At 41.3% G+C, this 20,766-nt stretch overlaps 1 protein-coding gene across 1 annotated transcript in view; it reads left to right on the top strand.

The window, feature by feature from the left end:
* piezo1 (piezo type mechanosensitive ion channel component 1 (Er blood group)) overlaps positions 1-20,766 on the top strand; it is a 186,901-nt gene that overhangs the window by 82,089 nt on the left and 84,046 nt on the right. The window contains exons 6-12 of the mRNA XM_080740889.1: positions 3,113-3,326; positions 5,529-5,700; positions 12,709-12,813; positions 13,746-13,827; positions 15,660-15,769; positions 17,817-17,896; positions 20,132-20,312. Of these exons, the coding sequence (XP_080597015.1) occupies positions 3,113-3,326; positions 5,529-5,700; positions 12,709-12,813; positions 13,746-13,827; positions 15,660-15,769; positions 17,817-17,896; positions 20,132-20,312 (944 nt within the window). The remainder of the gene's footprint in view (positions 1-3,112; positions 3,327-5,528; positions 5,701-12,708; positions 12,814-13,745; positions 13,828-15,659; positions 15,770-17,816; positions 17,897-20,131; positions 20,313-20,766) is intronic.

The raw sequence follows: 20,766 nt of genomic DNA, 5'->3' as shown, positions 1-20,766 counted from the left end.
CGCTGTGAGCCTGTAGATCTGCTATTTTTGAAAAATCATGAAATTGTGTCTTTGAATATTTTGACCTGATTCTCTATAAGTATCTTCTGAATCCGTCTAAGGTTTTTTGAAAAAATATATGTTTCTATGTCAGCGGTGCAAGGACCCCCGAAACGATATGTATTTGGCCACGGACCCCCCATCTCAAAATATTGTATCAGGGACCCCCCCAGGAGCAAATATTTGAGTTACAAATGTCAAAGACTTGCACAAATCGCCATGATTTAAAAAACTAGACCAGGTCACCTGGTTCTGCCAGACCCGCAATGAAAATCAGAATGCAAGGAAGGGGGGGGGGGGGGGGGGTGGATCAATCTTAGTCTGGCCTCTCTCCTTTGACCTGTCCGGCAAGCGTGACGCTGGCAGGAGTGCAAGACTCCAGCTGGTATAGCTTGTGTGGCACTGAACTAACACATGAACACACAGGATTGTATAGGCTGAGCAGCTGGAAATGTTTCTGAGCTTGTAGATGGGCTGAGGAATTTATAGTGTCAGCAGCTCGTCAGCCAACTCAACTCAGCTGGTCCTGTACAGGTGACGGCACTCAAGGCAATCAGCCGAGCAAGGGAAGGGAGGGCCAGATGAGCAGTCAGAGGCAAACACAGGCACACTGAGGAAAAGAGGGACCGACCGACCGACCGACAGACCGACAGACCGACAAAGCCTTTTGTAGGCCGACCCCCTGGGTCTGGCAAAAATAGGAAATCTACAAACTCACAGTTGTGAGCTTGTATATCTGCTATTTTTCAATAGTTAAAGGCCACTACTGGTTGACAAGAGGTATTGCATGTAGCTGCCCCCTGTGGGGCATTACATTACACCCGGATTGGAATCCTAGTTAGGGCGTGACATGGATTGCAGCTTTAAAGCATTTATGGCTGATCAGACAACACAGTGGAGGTGGAGTGAAACAGGAAGGAGAGGGTGTAGACGGGGGGTTGACCTGTAATGAATGTGAGTCAAACCCAGGACATCTGGTTCAGCACGTCCTGCTCCCACTCTGACACAGCTCCTGCTGGAATATGTTTGTAACACACACACCTCAGTGGGATGGGCATGGATAGTTGAATATTTTATTAACCCCTTGGATGTTTGTGTTTCGGTCCCACCCTAATTTACAGTACAGAATAAGACAGAATAAAGCCATAACAAGAAATAATGTCTTTGAAATAATATGTTTTCATTAGACAGAAACATACACAGTTATACCTTAATTATCCCTACATTATGTTCTAATTAGAAATCGAATAAGGGCTCCTGACTTTTTGAGCAGATTGTGCTGTCTGCGACCATTTTTGGCAATCTGCCGCACGATCGAGCTGCTCGGCAAGTTTTTGCTCGTTTTGTGTGAAAAGCACTGCGAGAAGATCTGGCCGCGATTATAGCGCTCGGCGATTTCTTCCCAAGCGTTTCTAGATATCTAGCCATTGATATTTGGCTCTGTCGTGGTAATTAAGGTATAACTGTGTTTGTTTCTGTCTAATGAAAACATATTATTTCTAATTACAAACACATTATTTCTTAATATGGCTTTATTCTGTCTGGTACTGTAAATTAGGGTGGGACCTGTGTTTCTTGTTTTTTCTAGAATAGATCAAGAGCTCCCCAGACCATGAACACGTTCCCATTTAGTTCAATAAGAACCGTGCGGTTTTATGTGACATTGTGACTGTTACTAGAACATGTTTTAATTCATTCTTAACTCTCTCTCTTTAGCCGATTCAAAAATCGACCTATCTACAAGCTCACACTCGTTGCGTCGACTTGCATTGTGAGGTTGTAAAATGTGCTATTTTTGAACTGTTTTGAAATTTTGAATGTTTTCCAGGGTTTAAGTCGTTAAAGGGCCATACTGTTGATCTTGCATGTTTAGCTCAGTGACTATGACTCATCGTGTACTTGGCATTACTGCCAACCACTTTCCAAAGCATAGGGCCTGCTGTGTGTTGCTTTGTTTTGATTTTGAGGACCATTCATTTCAGTGCGTTTTGAAAATCAACTTGCAGGGACTGTGTCCAACACACATAAAGTCATTACAACATACACATATACACATCTTTAATGTCTTTAAAAGAGGGATAGATTTGAAAAGTAGTAATTGGTTCACAAGTTATATTCATGTGACTTAGGCCACATTCTCACATATAATTCGGTATAGTCGGTGCGATTGGGAGGGGGTGAGGTTGCAACATTCTTTCATATTTAATTAATGTGTTAGCGCTCACACTGTCAACCGCTTGCAGCAAGGAACCACATTCTAGACCACGTCTGTCCACGTGACATCTATCCACTGCGTAATAATGCCATCTCCCCCTGTGTTTACATATTCTTCAACCCACAACCCTGCATGCAGGAGCGGGACCCAATGCAAAACTTGTGGCGCAGGTGGTAGGCTATTTAAATACATGCAGTTGGGCACGGAAAACTGTTATGCTCCTTTCACATGAACATATTTTTCTTCTGATTGTATTGTATTTTATTGTGTACACTTCTGCTTTGGCAAAGTAAGGTGTTTTCTCATGCCAATAAAGCCCTCTGCGGAAGGGAGCAGCGGTCAGAAATCGTGAGGGAACAGGCGGTAATGGTCAGAAATCTAAGCGGACGGTCCAGAGTAGAATTTAACCTGCTAAGGGCTCTATACCACAATGTTTCATTGCCTGCATTTGAGGCGGATGCATTCACACCAACAGTGAACCGTATGCTGTAGCGAATCTAAACCACATTTTAATGGGGGGATTTGCATTAATTTCTTTGATTTGCAAAAGAATACGGATGCGTCTTCACACATGCCCAAACGATGCGCATTTTCCAGCAATATGCTACAGGAGTCGTTTTAAAAGCAAACAAACGTGCCTGTGTGAATGTGGCCTTAAACAGTTTTAGCTGGGACTGACTTATCGATTGAATTAGTCAGGTAAGTTTGGTAGCATATTAATGACTTTGGGACAAAATGGAAACAAATGTACAGTAAGACACCGGTGACCCAAATGTCTATGGTCTGCACAAAAAATCCACAACATGTTAAAAATGTTTCTTAAAGCACCTTTCTTTCTGTCTGTTTGTCTCTCCCCAGGCATCACGCTGCCCTCTGCCTTCTCAGCCATTTACTTCCTGCTTTTCATTGGCGTGTGCACGTGGTGGGCGTGTCACCTTCCCATCAGCCTGTTGGGCTTCAATGCACTGTGTGTGATGGTGGCCTTCTTCACCGCCGGCCACCTGACCTGTCTGTACCTGTACCAGTGTCTGCTGGCACAGGCCCTGTTCCCTCCTCACAGTCTGTGGGCCAGGTCAGACCCGCAAGCACACACACACACACACACACACACACACACACACACACACACACACACACACACACATACACACACACACACACACACACACACACACACACACACACACACACACACACACACACACACACACACACACACACAGATTCTAAAGCTGCAGAATCCGTAACTATCTTTTTTGCGGAGTGGTGGAGTTTGATAATGAAGCAATAGAGGGTATGCGCGTGACATCACTGTTGCTGGAAGTTATGTGGGAACACGCCTACTGAGTGGCAATAAACTAATTTCTGCCATTGACAGCCCACACATCCAAACAGAAATGTCCTATCTGATTACATTGAACAAAGTTAAACTCACCAGCATTGCGGCTGTACTGAAAGCTTGAATTATCCTCTTTCTATCTGCAGTGTTTTTGTTAAACATTGTTTGGCATGTTATGAGCTACTTTCTGTCAAGACATTCTGTGCAAGTGATTATTTTTCCATGTGTCAGAGTTTGGAAGCACTCGTTTTCTACAACACAACATCCTGCTGCCTCCTGCATTATGTCCAAAACAGGTGGTATGCAGGACCATTGAGTGATTTGCAACTAACCCTTCTAAACTTCAACGCTCCATGCTGCTCAATGTTTTCCCACTCAGTCTAGATTAGGGGGGCGGGTCCAAGTGGACGTGCATACCCTTTATAAGCCATAAGAGGCATGTGGTTACCTGGTATTTTATAACGGCTGATAGGCGTGGTGAGACACGAGCCGAGGCCGAGTGTCTCCAACCATCTCAGCTGTTATAAAATACACGTAACCACATGCCTTGCGTGGTTTATTGCTTTTCTAAAATGGTTACAATATGGCAACATGAAAAATCATAGACATGTACCAATTAAAACTGTTCTATTTCACTAATAATTCACTCCAAGGTCTGCAAGAAAGTAGTTCCCAGCTTTTTTGCCAACAACACAGGTGCATATAATTGGTGCACTGTGGAACACTGTGGAAAGAAATAACGCACCTGGGTTTGATATAAACTGATTCAAGGTGTGGGTTAATAGTCTCATATACCACAGCAATTAAAGGGAAACCAGCCAATCAGAATCAAGGAATGGAACTAGCCCTTTTAGAATACAATATAACTAGCACATCTGTGGTGGATGGAGGGGGTCATCCTGCTCTTCTGTTGAGACATGTTGATCCTGTGGTCGGGGTAGGACCACTATTAGTTGACAAGAGGTGTTGCTTGGAGCTCAAAGTGTATCTCCCCTGCCCAACTGCGCTTTCCATCTTCTATCAAACTTACGAAAGGCGCATATGTTTGGCTCCTAGCTAGGACATACATCTTATAGATTGCAGCTTTAAAGGATACTTAGTCACAAAACCTTTCAATATTTCTTCAGTGGAAAATACAGTATTTTGAAACAGATTGTAATAATAAAGCAAATGTAATGTTTTTGAGCGGTGCTAACTGCTTCTACATCTAGTTCTGTTCTTGCGTACATACATTACAACACAGTATATCTGAATTGTATATTATTTTGGTTTATTAGCCCCTTTTCGACTGCAGCTTTAGCACCACACTACACCTCATACAAATATCTACATTTGCCATTACACAAAAGTACCCTATCAGTAAGAAACAAATGTACCTTTTTAACTGTAGAATACAAATTTGTATTACAACTATCCTAATTATAATGCACTATAATGGATTATAACTGTGTTTATAATACATTATAAAGTATTAATATATTACTATGACAATTATAATAGATTATAACAGTGATTACAACACAAAATAATCTATTATCATGTATTACAGCTATATCCTGGTGGTCTAAAAAAAAGGCAGTGAGTGATCAGTCATTATGAAGTGTTTGGCCCTGTTTTGCCTAGCTCAGAACTACTCTAAGATTGGATACTTTTTAGTACCATGTTTAGTACCACTTTCACACCACTCTACCCAGGTCCTTGTAGTGGAAAACCTGTGTGGAGTGGTGTGGTGTTGGGCCATGTCAGTGGAAAAGGGGCTGATGAGTGTTAAACCAACCTTAATTCCTTTTTCATTTGTATTATTAACTAAAATGATTAAAAGCAAGTCCAGAAGATTTTAATTTTATGCCACAGTCTGTCTCTCAGTCTGAATTCTCTGTGGTACTGTCTCCCTCATTGTTTGTATCTTTCTAAAGTCTGTTTCTCTTTGTCTAGACTTTTTGGTCTAAAAGACATAATCAAACCAGGGAACTGCACTGCCCCTCATGACCTTCTCCTCAACACTCAACATGATTGGCCGGCCTATGTCAACCCCGGGATACTTCTCCTTCTCTACATTACCATAGCAACCATGCTGAAGACGGGCAGCAAAGGAACACCTGACAAGGTTTGTATTCCTAGACAGTACACCATATGCCAGGAAGCTAGTATTTATCGCTACCAAGACCTAAAGCAAACATTTGTAACTCAAATATTGCTTCTGGGGGTCCCTGGAACGAAATATTTTGAGACGGGGGTCTGCGCTTCCAAATACATATCATGTTGGTGGTCCTTGACATGAAAAGGTTTGAGCGCCACTGACATAGAAACATAGCTTTTTCAAAAAAGCTTAGAAGGATTTACTAGACACTTATAGAATCGGGTCAAAATATTCAAAGACGTGCACAAATTCTTACGATCTTTCAAAAATAGCAGATCTGCAAGCTCGCAGCGCAGCACTCGGTGCCGCGCTGTGAGCTTGTATATCTGCTATTTTTCAATAGTTAAAGCATAAAATAATGGTTAAAGTGTTCAGACCTAAATGGCTTAAACACCTAAACACACACAAGAAAAGTTATGTCATACTTTTAGGCTTTTTGATTGAGTTTTGGGCATTGTTGCCCGTTTTTCTTTAATAACACACGCTTGGAAAGGTCGAACAGCAACAAATAGCTGAGTTAAAGTTCAATTTGAGCTGCATTCCAACACATCCACTGCCATTTCCGTCTGCCTTAACCGTTTGTTTGGGGCCCTGAAACTAACTTGTCCACCTTATTGTACAGCTTGCAAGCAATTTTTTGCGACCATCAGGTCGCATTTTCTATCAAAACCTCCACCGCCTGTCTGTCCGTCAGTCAGTCCGTCCATCAGTCCGTCAGTCTGTCTGTCATGTTACACTTTTGCCCTGCTCATATCTCCGCAACCGTTGCCCCGATCCATGCCAAATTTTGCACACATACTCCTTGCCTGCCAAACCACAACCTCCGCCCATCAATTCACACATGACCCTCTTCTAGTGCCACCATGAGGCCGATTCTTGCAAAACACATTTTGGACACAGCTCCTACAATTTTTGCCCTAAAATCATGCAAATCAGTACACAGTATGTCTGCACTCATGTCATCAACATGGATCTGTCCCATATAGCGCCACCATCAGGCCGATTTTTCCAAACACATTTTTGGACACTACTCCTACAGATTTTGCCCTAAAATCACGCAAATCGGTACACAGTATGTCTACACTCATGTCATCAACATGGATCTGTCCCATATAGCGCCACCTTCAGGCCGATTTTTTAAAACACATTTTGGACACTGCTCCTACAGATTTTGCCCTAAAATCACACAAATCGGCACACAGTATGTCTACACTCATCTCATCAATACGGATCTGTCCCATATAGCGCCACCATCAGGCCGATTTCTTCAAACACATTTTTGGACACTACTCCTACACATTTTTCCCTAAAATCACGCTGTGACCTGGCGGTTGCTTATCTCCCGATTAGGGAGTCTTACTGGTAACTAAAGCCCCGTTTTCATAGAGCAAAACTTCTGGAAGTTTTTTCCAAAATTACGGCAATTTTGAAATTCACGCCATGTGAAAACGGCCACCTATTTTGTGTGCCGGAAGTTTTGGTGCCCCAAACGTGACGTGAAAATACCTAGTAATTTTCGCTGAAAGTACCGTGACAATACACATTTCCCTCCAGTGAAAACGCATGCCGCGAATTTGCCGTTTTTTTTACAACCAGGTGCATGAAAGGAGCCAGTTAACAGTTTAAAACATTGTATCTGGGATTGAAAACGACCTGAATGTAAAGGAATATATAGAAATAAAGTAGGTCTACAGCTTCACCTTGTATAGGGGATTAATTATTTAGGCTAGAATCGACAAACAGAATTGACAAACACAGCAGAAGTCTCTTTCTTTCTCTGGTCATCCATCGTTTATGGTGCTGCGTGAAGAAAAAAAAAACACAGCTAATAATCTACAACACGTTGCATCATGCAGCGATCCTTTCTGAACCTTATGTGTTTTTGCATGAAGAATATGTCTTGTAACTTGTTAAATCTATTTGAAGGGTTCAGGAACCGTTCAGGCCGGGTGAGAGAGAAAAAGAAAGACAGAAGCGAAGACTCGAAGCACCCGTTACGGCTGCTCAACAAGCAGTGAGACTGTATGGCGTGTTGCCATGCCTGCTACTTATAAGCGACTATGGGCTTGATTTCCGTAAAGTTGCTTATATATAATTTGATAGTTTCTGGTTGCGTTTTATTTGTTGTAAGCTTCTAGATCACTTTTCAAGTAGCTGATGCGGCGATGCGTTTAGTTTTAAAGTGCTCTTGTGGCCTAGATAATATCACTTTTTGGGCTTATTTTCGTACACCTGGTTGCTTATTTCTCTCGCAAAGTCTGGCAACACGGACTTATACCGTGACAATGGTTTTAGTGAAAACGATGTATTTTATGGCAATGCCTGCATTTTTGCTCATGTGAAAACACCCAAAAAACAAAACTCCCGGCAGGTTGAAAATTATTATGCTAATTATTTTGCAGGAAAAATTCCGGAACTGTAGTGAAAACATGCCTCAACAGTGACCAGAATGTTCTTAACTTGCTGCTATTTTTTTTTTTAACAATATATTTATTAAGATTTTCTTTTTTTCACAGGAAATTCAATTGTTACAATTGTTACACTTTTTTTTTAAACATACAAAATGCAAAAGCAAAAGCAAGAGAAAAAAAAACATGACAAAAACAAACCAAAACCATAGAAAAGAAAAACAACAACAGCACTACTCCCCCCCCCGTTCTGACATTAAGTGTCCCAAGTTACAGTCTTTCATATATTGAATGAAACAACCCCATATCTTCTGAAATACCTCTTGTTTGTCCTTCAAAATATATGTAATCTTTTCCAGAGGTAGACATGAACACAGTTCTCTGAACCATAGAGAAATACTCGGTTTTCCCAGACTCTTCCAAGATAATGCAATTATTCTTTTAGCTTGTAAGATACAGATATCAATAAACTTGATTTCACAGGTTTTCAATTTGTGTCCCTCTGGATATAGACCAAGCAGAAAGAATGTCGGTTCTGGTACTATTTTAACAGATAGAATTTTTTGAATTTCCTGCCCGACCTCCTTCCAAAACTCCATCAATTTTGGACACGACCAAAGACAGTGGAACAGTGTGCCCTTGTCTTCACCACATCTGGTGCACACATCGGGAATATTACTATCAAATTTATTCAATTTCCCTGGTGTGATATACACTCTCATAAGCCAATTATATTGTAGAAGTTTTAATCGTGTGTTCCCTGTTTGAGACTGAGCTTCTATACAAGCTGTACTCCACTGTTCCTCTGTCAGATCTACCTGTAAATCTGTCTTCCAGGCTTCAAGCTTAGATTCAGAGGTCTCCAGCGAGAAAGACACCATGAGATTATAAAATTCTGATATAATTCCCTTTTTAAAGGGGTCTTTAACCAGAGCCCTCTCCAACTCCGACACAGAGGGAGCACTTAAAGATTGGTTTTGGTTGGCTCGAATATAGCTCCTTACTTGAAAGTATTTGAAACGGTGTTTACGAGGGATGTTATACTTAGTAACAAGCTCTTCAAACGATAACATGGTACCCTTTAAGCTTCCAAATACATCCTTCAATTGGCGTATACCTTTATCGGCCCACATTTTGAATCCCCCATCTGCTCTACCCGGTACAAACTGATTGTTACCCCAAATCGGAGTGAACCAGGAAATGGGAGAGGTTACATTCAAGTGCTTGTTAATATCCCTCCAAATTTTAATCATATATTTAACTATAGGGTTAGATGTTTTCTTTATGAGATTTTTTTGAGAATCAGAGTATATATAAGAGGGGAATGGGAGTCGTAAGGAGCTAGATTCTAAGTCCCTCCATGCCGGTGCATTCTCTGTTGTGAAGTAGAACATTAATGCTCTCAATTGAGCTGCCCAAAGATACCACATTAATTTAGGGCACTGTAACCCTCCCCTATCATAAGGTAGATACAGTAATGTCAGTCGGAGTCTGGGACGTCTATTATTCCATATAAAATTGGTAAACATTTTCTTGGTTCTAGAGAAGAAGTTTGATGGAGGTGGTAAGGGTATGTTTTGGAATAAGTACAGCAACTTGGGAAGCACGTTCATTTTTAGTATATTAATCCTGCCAGCTAAAGAAATTGAAAGACTCGACCATCTGTTGATAGAGTTCTCAATTGTTGATAATATTGGGTTATAATTGCAGTTCGAGACCTCTTCTAATTTTGGAACAATTTGGATACCTAGGTAGGTGAATGAGTCTACTGGTTTGAAATGACAGGCATAATCTGGTGGGTTAGATCTTTCGTCCGAGTTTAAGAGCATAATGGATGATTTTGAGTTGTTTACTTTGTAACCTGATATATGACCATAGGTTTTAATGAGATCCAAAAGGGCCGGAATAGACGTTTGCAGATTTTTTAAGAAGAGGATTACATCATCCGCATACAAGGCTATACGATGATCTAGTCTCTCCACATTTATGCCCGAAATCTGCGTATGCTCTCTCACAGCAATAGCAAACGGTTCAAATGCAATCAGAAACAATAATGGTGAAAGTGGGCAACCTTGTCTACAGCCTCTGTTGATCCTTATCGGTTTAGATATGATATTGTTAGTAAGTATTTCTGCATATGGATCGTTATATAACAGTTTTACCCATTTACAAAAATTCTCCCCCAGACCGAACCGTATGAGCATTTCAAACAGAAACGGCCATTCTACTCTGTCAAAGGCTTTTTCGCCATCAAGCGACAAAAGGGCTGTATCTGGCGCCCCCCTCTGGATGTGTAATATATTTAGTACCCTCCTTACATTGTGAAAACCCTGACGATCTACCATGAAACCATTCTGGTCATCTTCTATAATTACAGACAAAACACCTTCCAGTCTTTTAGCTAATATTTTACATAGTATTTTCAGATCCGAATTTAACAGGCTAATTGGTCGTAAATTTTCACATCTATTGTTTGGTTTACCCGGTTTTGGAAGAAGCGTAATGAGAGCTCCTCTCAAGGAGGGAGGTAATACTCCATCCTCAAATGATTCCGAGAACATGTCAAGTAAGGGTTTTGTTAGTTTACTTGCAAATTTTTTATAAATGTCTATGGGCAGACCGTCAGGTCCAGCGGCTTTACCAGATGTCATGCTACTTATTGCCTCGGAGATCTCACCCTCATCCAAGGATGCCCCTAACTTTTCACCATCCTGTTCCCGAAGTTGGGGAATATTAATGTTATCCAAAAAGGTGCTTTGGTCCACCTGTTCTTGAGTTGTCTCAGAACTGTATAATCTGCTATAATATTCTCTGAATGCCTTGTTTATTTCAATTGGATCCGATATATCTTCCCCCCTGTCATTTTTTAAGACAGAAATCGATCTCTCGGTTTGGAGCTGTTTGATGCGCCAAGCCAAAACCCTGCTGGGCTTCTCGCCCTGATCGAAGATGGTTTGTTTTAGTTTTAGTAGATTAGCCGCTGCTTTGGAGGCCGAAATTTCGTTGTATTGTGCGCGTAAGAGTAGTATTTCCTGATGAACTTTAGGGCAGGGCTTCATGAAGTAAGAGGCCTCCATGTTCTTAATTTTGGATTCTAACAATAAAACTTTTTGTTTAATTTTTTTGGATTTTGAACTTGTGAAATTTATGATCTGTCCTCTAATAAAAGCCTTAAAAGCTTCCCATCTCACGGTTGCAGTTGTTTCATCAGTATTAGTAGCAAAATATAAGTCAATTTGTCCTCCAATATAAGTCATTAGGTCAGGGTCCTGGAGCCATCTCTGTTCAAACCTCCATTTGGGGGGATCCTTTAAACGACCCGGATCTACATAAGTTAAACTGTTAGGTGCGTGATCTGAGATCAGAATACTATCATACACACACTTTTTGACCCTATCCAGGATGCCTACAGAGATCATAAATAGATCTATCCGACTGTACGTCTTGTACGTGCTGGAATAACATGAGTACATAGCGACATCGGGATTTCTATCTCTCCAAACGTCTCTAAGGTTTAGATCTTTAGCAAACTGTTGTATAACCTCCCTACTTTTCGAGTGGGTTTTATCAGAATGGGTGGATCTATCCATGATAGGGTCCAGAGTCACATTCCAATCCCCAGCTATCAGGTACTGACCTTTTAGCGATGCCAATAATAGAAATAAATTGTTAAAGAAATTTGGGTCGTCATTATTAGGAGCATAAATATTCACCAGAATAAGACTTTCTGCAAAAAGATTGCCTTGTATTATCAAGTAGCGTCCCAGTTTATCAGCTGTCACTTTAGTAATGTTAAATGGAATGGATTTATGAATTAGAGTCATCACACCCCTGGCCTGGGAAGTGAATGGAGCTGAAAACACCTCCTCCCTCCATCTCTTCCTAACCCTGATGTCTTCATTTGGTGCCAAATGGGTTTCTTGCAGAAAGAACTTGCTGCTATTTGACTGCTGGTGTTTGTTTGTCTGGCAGCTCCCTGCAGTTGTCCCAGTGGTTGAGACATGCTATTTATTTTTTGGCAGTTTTCACTTTATTTAGACAGGACGGTGTAGACAGCCAGGAAACTGAGGGCAGAGAAATACTTGCAGGACAGGTCTCCAGCGATTATGTGGTTGACAGGTCAGCTACTGCAGTGCTTCTCAACCTTTTCAGGCCTCGACCCAATTTCTGCCTCTAATATTTGACAATTTAGCCAATGTTTAATTTGTCATTTTAGGGCTATTAAAAAGTCCTTAAATTGTCACTTTAGAAATGTTCATATACCCTCTATACACTTAAAAGTTATGTTGGTTTCTTTACTGTGGAGTGAGAAAACAATGTTTCCCATTAGGTTAATCATCTGGGGACCCCCTCCCCCAAATCATTTGGCGATCCGCCTGGGGGTCCCGACCCACAGGTTGAGAACCGCTGAGCTACTGTACCGGCAGGCCCTGATTTAGCTAATTAGTTATTGATAATGTCTGTTCTTAATGTCGCTGGTTCAATTCTAACCCCAGCAAATTATGAAACACATTTTCTGAAATGCTGGATGAGTTCAGTTGATGGAAGTGAATGGTTGTCCTGACAGACTGACGAGTCGCTGCAGGAGAAAAAAGGGGCGGAGCTAGAAGGGGAGGAGGTGGAACTGAGGCAATGGAACTCACAGAGACACAGCAGTGAGGATGACACGGAGGTACCACACACACACACACACACACTAAGCACTAAGCACTAAGCACTAAGCACGCAGAAACAGTATGCATAACATCGTTGTTGGGTGAAAACCTTGTATGTCAAAATTTACCATTTTAAAAATGATTTAAACTAGGGGCACGGTGGCGCAGTGGTTAGCGTTTCGCCTCACAGCTAGAAGGTCCTGGGTTCGATTCCCGCCGGGGGACGCTGTGGGCACTGGCGGCGTGTTCCTCTCTCCGCGTCATCAGCGCCCACATCTTAGGTGGGGTTGGCGATAGGGCCTTTCTGTGTGGAGTTTGCATGTTCTCCCCGTGTCTCCTAGGGTTGATACCCTCACAAAAACATGCACGCAATCCTGGTCTCAATAATGCCTCCCCCTGGCCAGCCGGGGCGCTTGATGGAGGGGAAAGGAACTGGTTGGAATAATGTGTTCCTTCCACGCGCTACGTCCAAACCAGGGAAATCTCCACTGTCAGGTGAAAAGAAGCAACTTGGACTCCTCATGCATAGAAGGAAGCATGAGGTCAGTCCGTTGTCTCCCCAGGCGCGGCAGAGACATAGGCAATTGGCACTGGGTGAAAAAATGGGCTACAAAATTGTGGGATAAAAATTATAAAAATAAAAAAAAAAGATTTAAACTAGTGCCGATCTACTAGATCTGCTGTTTTCACTACTTTGCGAAAGAACATACACATTTGAAACTTGGTGATACGAGGTTTTCACCCGACAACGACGATAAGTAAGTAAGTTGCTTTGGAAAGAATATGTGCTAAAAGTGTGTGTGTGTGTGTGTGTGTGTGTGTGTGTGTGTGTGTGTGTGTGTGTGTGTGTGTGTGTGTGTGTGTGTGTGTGTGTGTGTGTGTGTGTGTGTGTGTGTGCGCGTGCGTGTGCGTACGTGCACATGTGTGTGTGTGTGTGTGTGTGTTTCAGCACATGCTCTTGTCTCTAGGAGACTCAGACAGTACTACAGGAGATGGTGGGGTGATGGACGGAGCTTGCCCACCAGATCCAGGTAAGACTGACAAATATTTGTCCATCTTTATTTTGGATTGAGCCATGTATACAGTATGTACAGTACATATACATACTGTCTCTCTGTCTCTCTCCTGTGTGTGTGTGTGTGTGTGTGTGTGTGTGTGTGTGTGTGTGTGTGTGTGTGTGTGTGTGTGTGTGTGTGTTTGTGTGTGTGTGTGCGCGTGCACGTGCGTGCGTGCGTGCGTGTTGGGGGTAAATGTAGACATTTGTCAGCAGTCTGTAATGTGGATAAAAAAAGAATACCAGCATGCTGACACCCACCAAAGGGCGGTCCATCAGAATGCTCTGAGGCAGTTAGTGCTAGATTGGAGTTTAGATTCACTCCCAAATGAATAACAAATGATTGTACATGCAGGGGTGTCGCACCAAATTCTGGGCCCTGGGTACAACTCACATTTAGTGCTTTAACTATTGAGAAATAGCAGATATACATGCTCACAGCGTGGCATCGAGTGCCGTGCTGCGAGCTTGTAGATCTGCTATTTTTCTTTTTTTTTTTATATATTTCAAATCCTTCCATGTTTCTATGTCAGTGGTGCTCAAACTTTTTCACGTGAAGGACCCCCAAAATGATATGTATTTGGCCACGGGCCCCCTTCTCAAAATATTTAGTTCCAGGGACCCCCCAGAAGCAAATTTTGAGTTACAAATGTTCGCTTAAAAAAATACATATATTCAAAGATTTGCATTTTGCACACATTTTCACGACTTTTCAAAAATAGCAGATCTACAAGCTCGCAGCTCGATGCCACGCTGTGACCTTGTATATCTGCAATTTTTTAATAGCTAAGGTATGAAATAATTAAGGCCCCTCCACCTTGGGCCCTGGTAACTCAGTCCCACTTTTCCCCCCCTTGTGACGCCCCTGTGTGCATGCATGCCTTTTCCAGCGCTTGAAGCCTGCGCCAAGCAGCAAATGTGCTTGTGCGAGCTGTAAGAGTCTGTAAGCCATAGAGGATGGAATAGGTTATCAACTTTTTCAAAATAGCATTGAGTGAAACAAAACGAGCGCATGACCAACACAAACAGATTCCTCCATCCGAATACTTTGGAAATTTTGATTTAAACATTTAAACACATGTTCCCGAATGTTTGGTCCTAGTTAGTCTCTCAAGAACAGAACTTTTCTTTGACGATTGTAAGCCAGATTGGGTCCTAGTTAACTTCTGGCCTAGCTGTTATATTATGAACTCCAAATAAAGGACTTAAATACGTAATCTCTCCTCTGTGTCTGCAATTGGGTCCACCTGCCTCTTTAAATGTGACACTGTTGGGAAATGGGTTATTAGACATTTCATGTTCTCCTATATTTATCGTAACATATACATATCTATAAATATACCGTATATATTGTTATCTGATGGGTAAATTCTCCCTCTACATCACTGCCACCCAGGTGTGGAATTCATTGACTACCTCCCTTAAAACATGTACTGTAGCTCGCTGGCCTCCTTCAAAACTGCCCTGAAAACTCACCTTTCAGGAGGCCAGAGAAGGAGGTAGTTATCACTTCTCCCATAGACAGGCGAGAAGTGACCTTAGCCCCACTCCCTTGTTTACCCGATCCTGTACATAGTGTTTTTATAACTGTGATATTATTGTATGTTTTCTTTGCTTGCTATTTATTATGTCAATGAATTAAATACAGAGGGCTTCCAACGTAAAAAAAGAGCGTAAAATGTTCCTTTTAGGCAGGGTGTTTAACTGTACTTGTACTGTACTACATTTCAATTGAATTGACTATACTTGTACTGTTCTCCATTTTTGTCTAATTAAATAATCAATCAATCAATCAAATTGTTGGTTCAGCTGCAGGGCTCAGTGGTGCCCCCGGTGGCCATCCAAGTGAAAACCCATTCTTTCTCCTGGGCAGAGTGGTCATGCAACAGAGCTATGTGTGCGCTCTCATCGCCATGATGGTATGAACACCTGATATCTATCTATATACTGTATTAATTACATGATGGTATGAACACCTGATATCTATCTATATATTCATTACATGATGGTATGAACACCTGATATATATCTATATATTCATTACATGATGGTATGAACACCTGATATCTATCTATACTGATATCTATCTATATAATTATTCATTACATGATGGTATGAACACCTGATATCTATCTATACTGATATCTATCTATATAATTATTCATTACATGATGGTATGAACACCTGATATCTATCTATCAATATATTCATTACATGATGGTGTGAACACCTGATATCTATCTATACTGATATCTATCTATCTATATATTCATTACATGATGGTATGAACAACTGATATCTATCTATATATTCATTACATGATGGTATGAACACCTGATATCTATCTATATATTCATTACATGATGGTATGAACACCTGATATCTATCTATATATTCATTACATGATGGTATGAACACCTGATATATATCTATATCAGAGATTGCGTTAGACCGGGAATTGCCGGATTTGACCGATTTTTTATGGCCAAGACCGAAAAATAAAATTCCTCCCGGACATCCTGACTGTCTGCTCCTCTGCGCAGGCTGCCTGCCTCTCTCTCTCTCTCTCTCTCTCTCTCTCTCTCTCTCTCTCTCTCTCGCTCTTTCTCTCTCTCTCTCTCTCTCTCGCTCGCTCGCTCGCGCCGCGCGCTCCCCCGTTCTCTCTCTTTCTTTCTCTCTCTCTGGCTCGCTCATTTCAGTGTCAGTTTGCGATACACGCACAGCATGTAAAGCCATGGGAATTAAGGAATGCACGCACGGTCAGCAATCAACCCATAAACAAACATTATACACTTGATTGAAGTTATGAGGAGAGGAGATGGAGTGGAGACAGTAGGAAGAACAAAGCCTTTTCAACTCTCCCAAAGTTGCATAACATGCGCATGGACGCACTGTCACCTCTCGACAGTGAGTAGCCTATTGGATTAATTGCTGGCCAGATGAATCTATCAACCTTTTCATTATTCTGAAGTCAAGACATGGTATTGTATTGTTGGCATGAAACATGATGCAACAGAAAGACGTTGTTGTGAAAGCAGTGTGCGTGTGCCACATGCAGACAGCCTGCGCGAACAGCGCGATTAGTCCAATATAATTTATTCCCTTATGCAAGATTGAAGCGTTTTTTTCTTTTTAGCCTATACTTTTTCATTCAATTAGTTTTCAGTCCCAACTATGCAGTAGGCCTAATACTTTAACTGTTGCTATTGGCTGTTTGTGCACCCGCTTGTAATGTATGCATTAAAATTATTATGTCCGGTATATTCTTCAGATGTCTGATAAATTTTAATCATGCCGGTCACGGTGACCGGCAGTTAAAAATCCTAGCGCAATCACTGATCTATATATGTTTATTAAAACATGAAATAACTGCTCTACAGAATCTGTTAGTCTGTGTTCACATCTATGTCTGTCTTGTATTGTGCAAATAATATTAGACTGGAATATTCTGTAGTTTTAGTATATTATTTGAAAAGTATGAGAAATGGTAATACCTTAAGGCAGGGGTCTTCAACGTTTTAAGGCCAAGGACCCCTTAGCTGAGAGAGAGAGATGAAGCAGGGACCCCCACAAACTGTTTTTAGAATCCATATAGTTTCATCGTTTGACAGCACAATCATCAGTGTATTTTGGACTCATATCAATTTGTGTTTTCAGATATTTAACCACTTGAACCGTCAATACTTAATAAACTTGACCTTTCACCAAACCGCTTTGCCGAAAATAGCCGATCTACAAGCTCACAAGTTGTGAGCTTGTAGATCTGCTATTTTTGGCCAAAGTTCTCAGAATATGGACACTAGGGTTCAAGTGGCTACATATAAAAAAGGAGAAAAAGGTTTCTATCACAAATATTTGGAGGACCCCCTGTAGTAACTCTGAGGACCCCCTGTTGAAGACCCCTGCCTTAAGGTTATTTTGTATCCACGAAGACAAACGTACATGTTGCTCTTGTGTGGTCTTCAGGTGTGGAGCATCACCTACCACAGCTGGCTGACCTTTGTGTTGCTGCTGTGGGCGTGTCTTATCTGGATGCTGCGGGCCAGGTATGGAACAATGTTATGGCTTTCAAGGGTTCAAGGTTGTACTTTATTGTTACGTGTTTAGTACAGGTACATAAGATTAAAACATACTTTTGTTCGGCTTCCTTTCAGACAATGCAGTGGTATATATGTATATATATGTCACAGTTAGTTTGAAATTCAGTTAGATTGAGAACAGGAGCGCTCGTTTTTTGGGTGGAGCAGGCGGTGCCTCATTCGGGGAACTAGGAATAATTTGACTGAGGTTAGGATTAGGGTTAGGTTTAGGCATAGTTTTACTGAGGTTAGGGTTAGGATTAGGGTTAGGTTTAGGCATAGTTTTACTGAGGTTAGGATTAGGGTTAGGTTTAGGCATAGTTTTACTGAGGTTAGGGTTAGGGTTAGGCATAGTAGCATTCACCAGGTTAGCATTCACCAGCGTGGGACTAATGCATGGGCTTCTTCCACATCCAGGTGAACAAAAACAAGCGCTCCTTTCTCAATCTAACTGGTTTCTCAAACTAACTGTAACATATATAAAATAACAGCAAAACAACTAAAACAACACATCTAAAGATAAAATAATAAATAATAATGACTTAGGAAAGAGAAAGATAGTGCAAAAGAGCAAAGAGCTGTCAAAAAGTGCATAAAGTATTGTATACACCAATGACATTATTTTCCTGTAGTAGCTACTGTGCTTTAACTTTTTGTAAACAACTTCACAGGGAAATTTGTTATTTCAATTAATTTTAATTTAATAACAAAAAACACATTTGCTTGGTGCCATCAATTAAATGTCTTTGAAAGTCCAAGTTACCATGGTTTCCATAGACTTCCATGTAATTCATAGTGCACGGATCGTGCACGCCCATGCCTAATCATGCACCACGTGTGTGTAGGCTGTTCACAGCTTTCAAACAAAACAATCCGCTTGGAAATCCGTTCAGGCATTCATGATTAAGCAGCCATTATGTTTTCTTCAGATGTAAACAAACATGGCTGCCATGTTTGAAAGAATGGGTTGGTATGGGGGTTAAACATGCAAATTAGCGATCGCGATCATGCCTAATACATTTTTTGAGGTCCAAAATTCTTTTTTGAAAAAAAATAATAATAATCTGAAAAAAAAAAAAAAAAAAATCTGAATAAAAAACGGCCCAAACTCGGGAAACTCTGGGTTGGCACAGGGCGGGTACCAATACAAACTCGGGAAACTCTGGGTTGGCACCATAAGTGTTAAATGTGTTCAGGTTATTGGACAGATGCAGTGAACTGACAGAGACAAGCGAGAGATCCACATTGATCTGAGGCTGGGCAATATTTCACATTCTACTATCATTTATTTATTTATTGAAAATGCACTTTTTGTAAATCAAATATAAGCCATGTTTTTTTTTTTTTTTTACGTCAGATTATGTTAATTGTACCGCAAGAAAATGAATATCACTTTCAACTTGTGTTTAGTAGTGCTTTGCAGCTGGTTCCATTATACTTGGCAGACAGTCTTTGTTTAAAGGGCACGTTTTAAACACTTTACACGGTTTGTCCAGTTTGGCTCCGTCAGTTTGTATCTGACAGGTTGTGGTATATGTGATGTGAAGTTCTACACTGAAAGAAAGGGTGGGGAGGGAAAAAGGTTATCCTTAAAATAAATAACTTCTTACCTCTTTACCTCTTCTCCTTAAGCCATTCAGGACTAGAATTATTTAATGCTTTAACTATTGAAAAATAGCAGATATACAAGCTCACAGCGCGGCACCGAGTGCCGCGCTGTGAGCTTGTACATCTGCTATTTTTGAAAAATCGTGATTTTTTTTTGCAAGTCTTTGAATATATATATATTTAAAAGCGAACATTTGTAACTCAAATATTTGCTTCTGGGTGGTCCCTGGAACAAAATATTTTGAGATGGGGGTCTGCGGCCAAACACATGTAATTTTGGGGGTCCTTGACATGAAAAAGTTTTGAGGAAGGATTTAGAAGTCGGTCAAAGATATTCAAAGACTTGCACAACCTTTTTCACGATTCTTCAAAAATAGCAGATCTACAAGCTCGCAGCGCGGCACTCGGTGCCGCGCTGTGAGCTTGTATATCTGCTATTTTTCAATAGTTAAAGCATAAAATAATGGTTTAAAGTGGTTAAAATCTAACGTGGGCGCGTTCTTTGAGGGTTAAACATGTCATCATGTGTCATCCTGGAGAGCAGAATTCCTCCCTAGCTTACATTAACGTTAGTATTTATGTTCCCCCATGCAGGCGCCACGCGGCCACGCTGTGCTCTCCGTTCATCCTGCTGTACGGCCTGGCTCTGTGCTGTCTGCAGTACGTCTGGACCATGGAGCTGGAGCCAGAGCTGCCCAGCGCCATCGGCAGCATGAGTCTGAGACAGCTGGGCCTGGACAGGCCGCAGTACCCCTGCCTGAGACTGGGAGCACTGGTGAGGATGGAAACTATACTGTAGAACTGGGGCGGTTTGACATGTTTAGCCGTTTCAGTTGAAATGTGATTTGCGCTGGCTTTCTGTGCAAGGGGTGTCGCGCCAAATTCTGGGCCCTGGGTACAAGGATTCACTGTGGGGCTTCCTATGAATGTTCTTCATAGAGGGAGGGGGTTTAACCCGTTTAGACTGGGAGCGCATTATTTTGTGATTTAACTATGGAAAAATAGCAGATCTACAGAGCTTGTAGATCTGCTATTTTTGAAAAATCTTGGACATTTGTGCAAGTCTTTGAATATTTCAAATCCTTCTAAGGTTTTTTGAAAAACCTAAGTTTCTATGTTAGTGGTGCTCAAACCTTTTCATGTGAAGGACCCCCAAAAATATATGTATTTGGCCACGCCCCCCCCCCCCCCCCTCTCAAAATATTTAGTTCCAGGGACCCCCCAGAAGT

The sequence above is a fragment of the Nannobrachium achirus genome, assembly GCF_963921795.1.
Source record: "Nannobrachium achirus genome assembly, chromosome: 13".
Taxonomy (NCBI): Eukaryota; Metazoa; Chordata; class Actinopteri; order Myctophiformes; family Myctophidae; genus Nannobrachium; species Nannobrachium achirus.
Note: the sequence above shows the minus strand (reverse complement) of the source record. Positions and strands in the feature narration are given on the sequence as shown.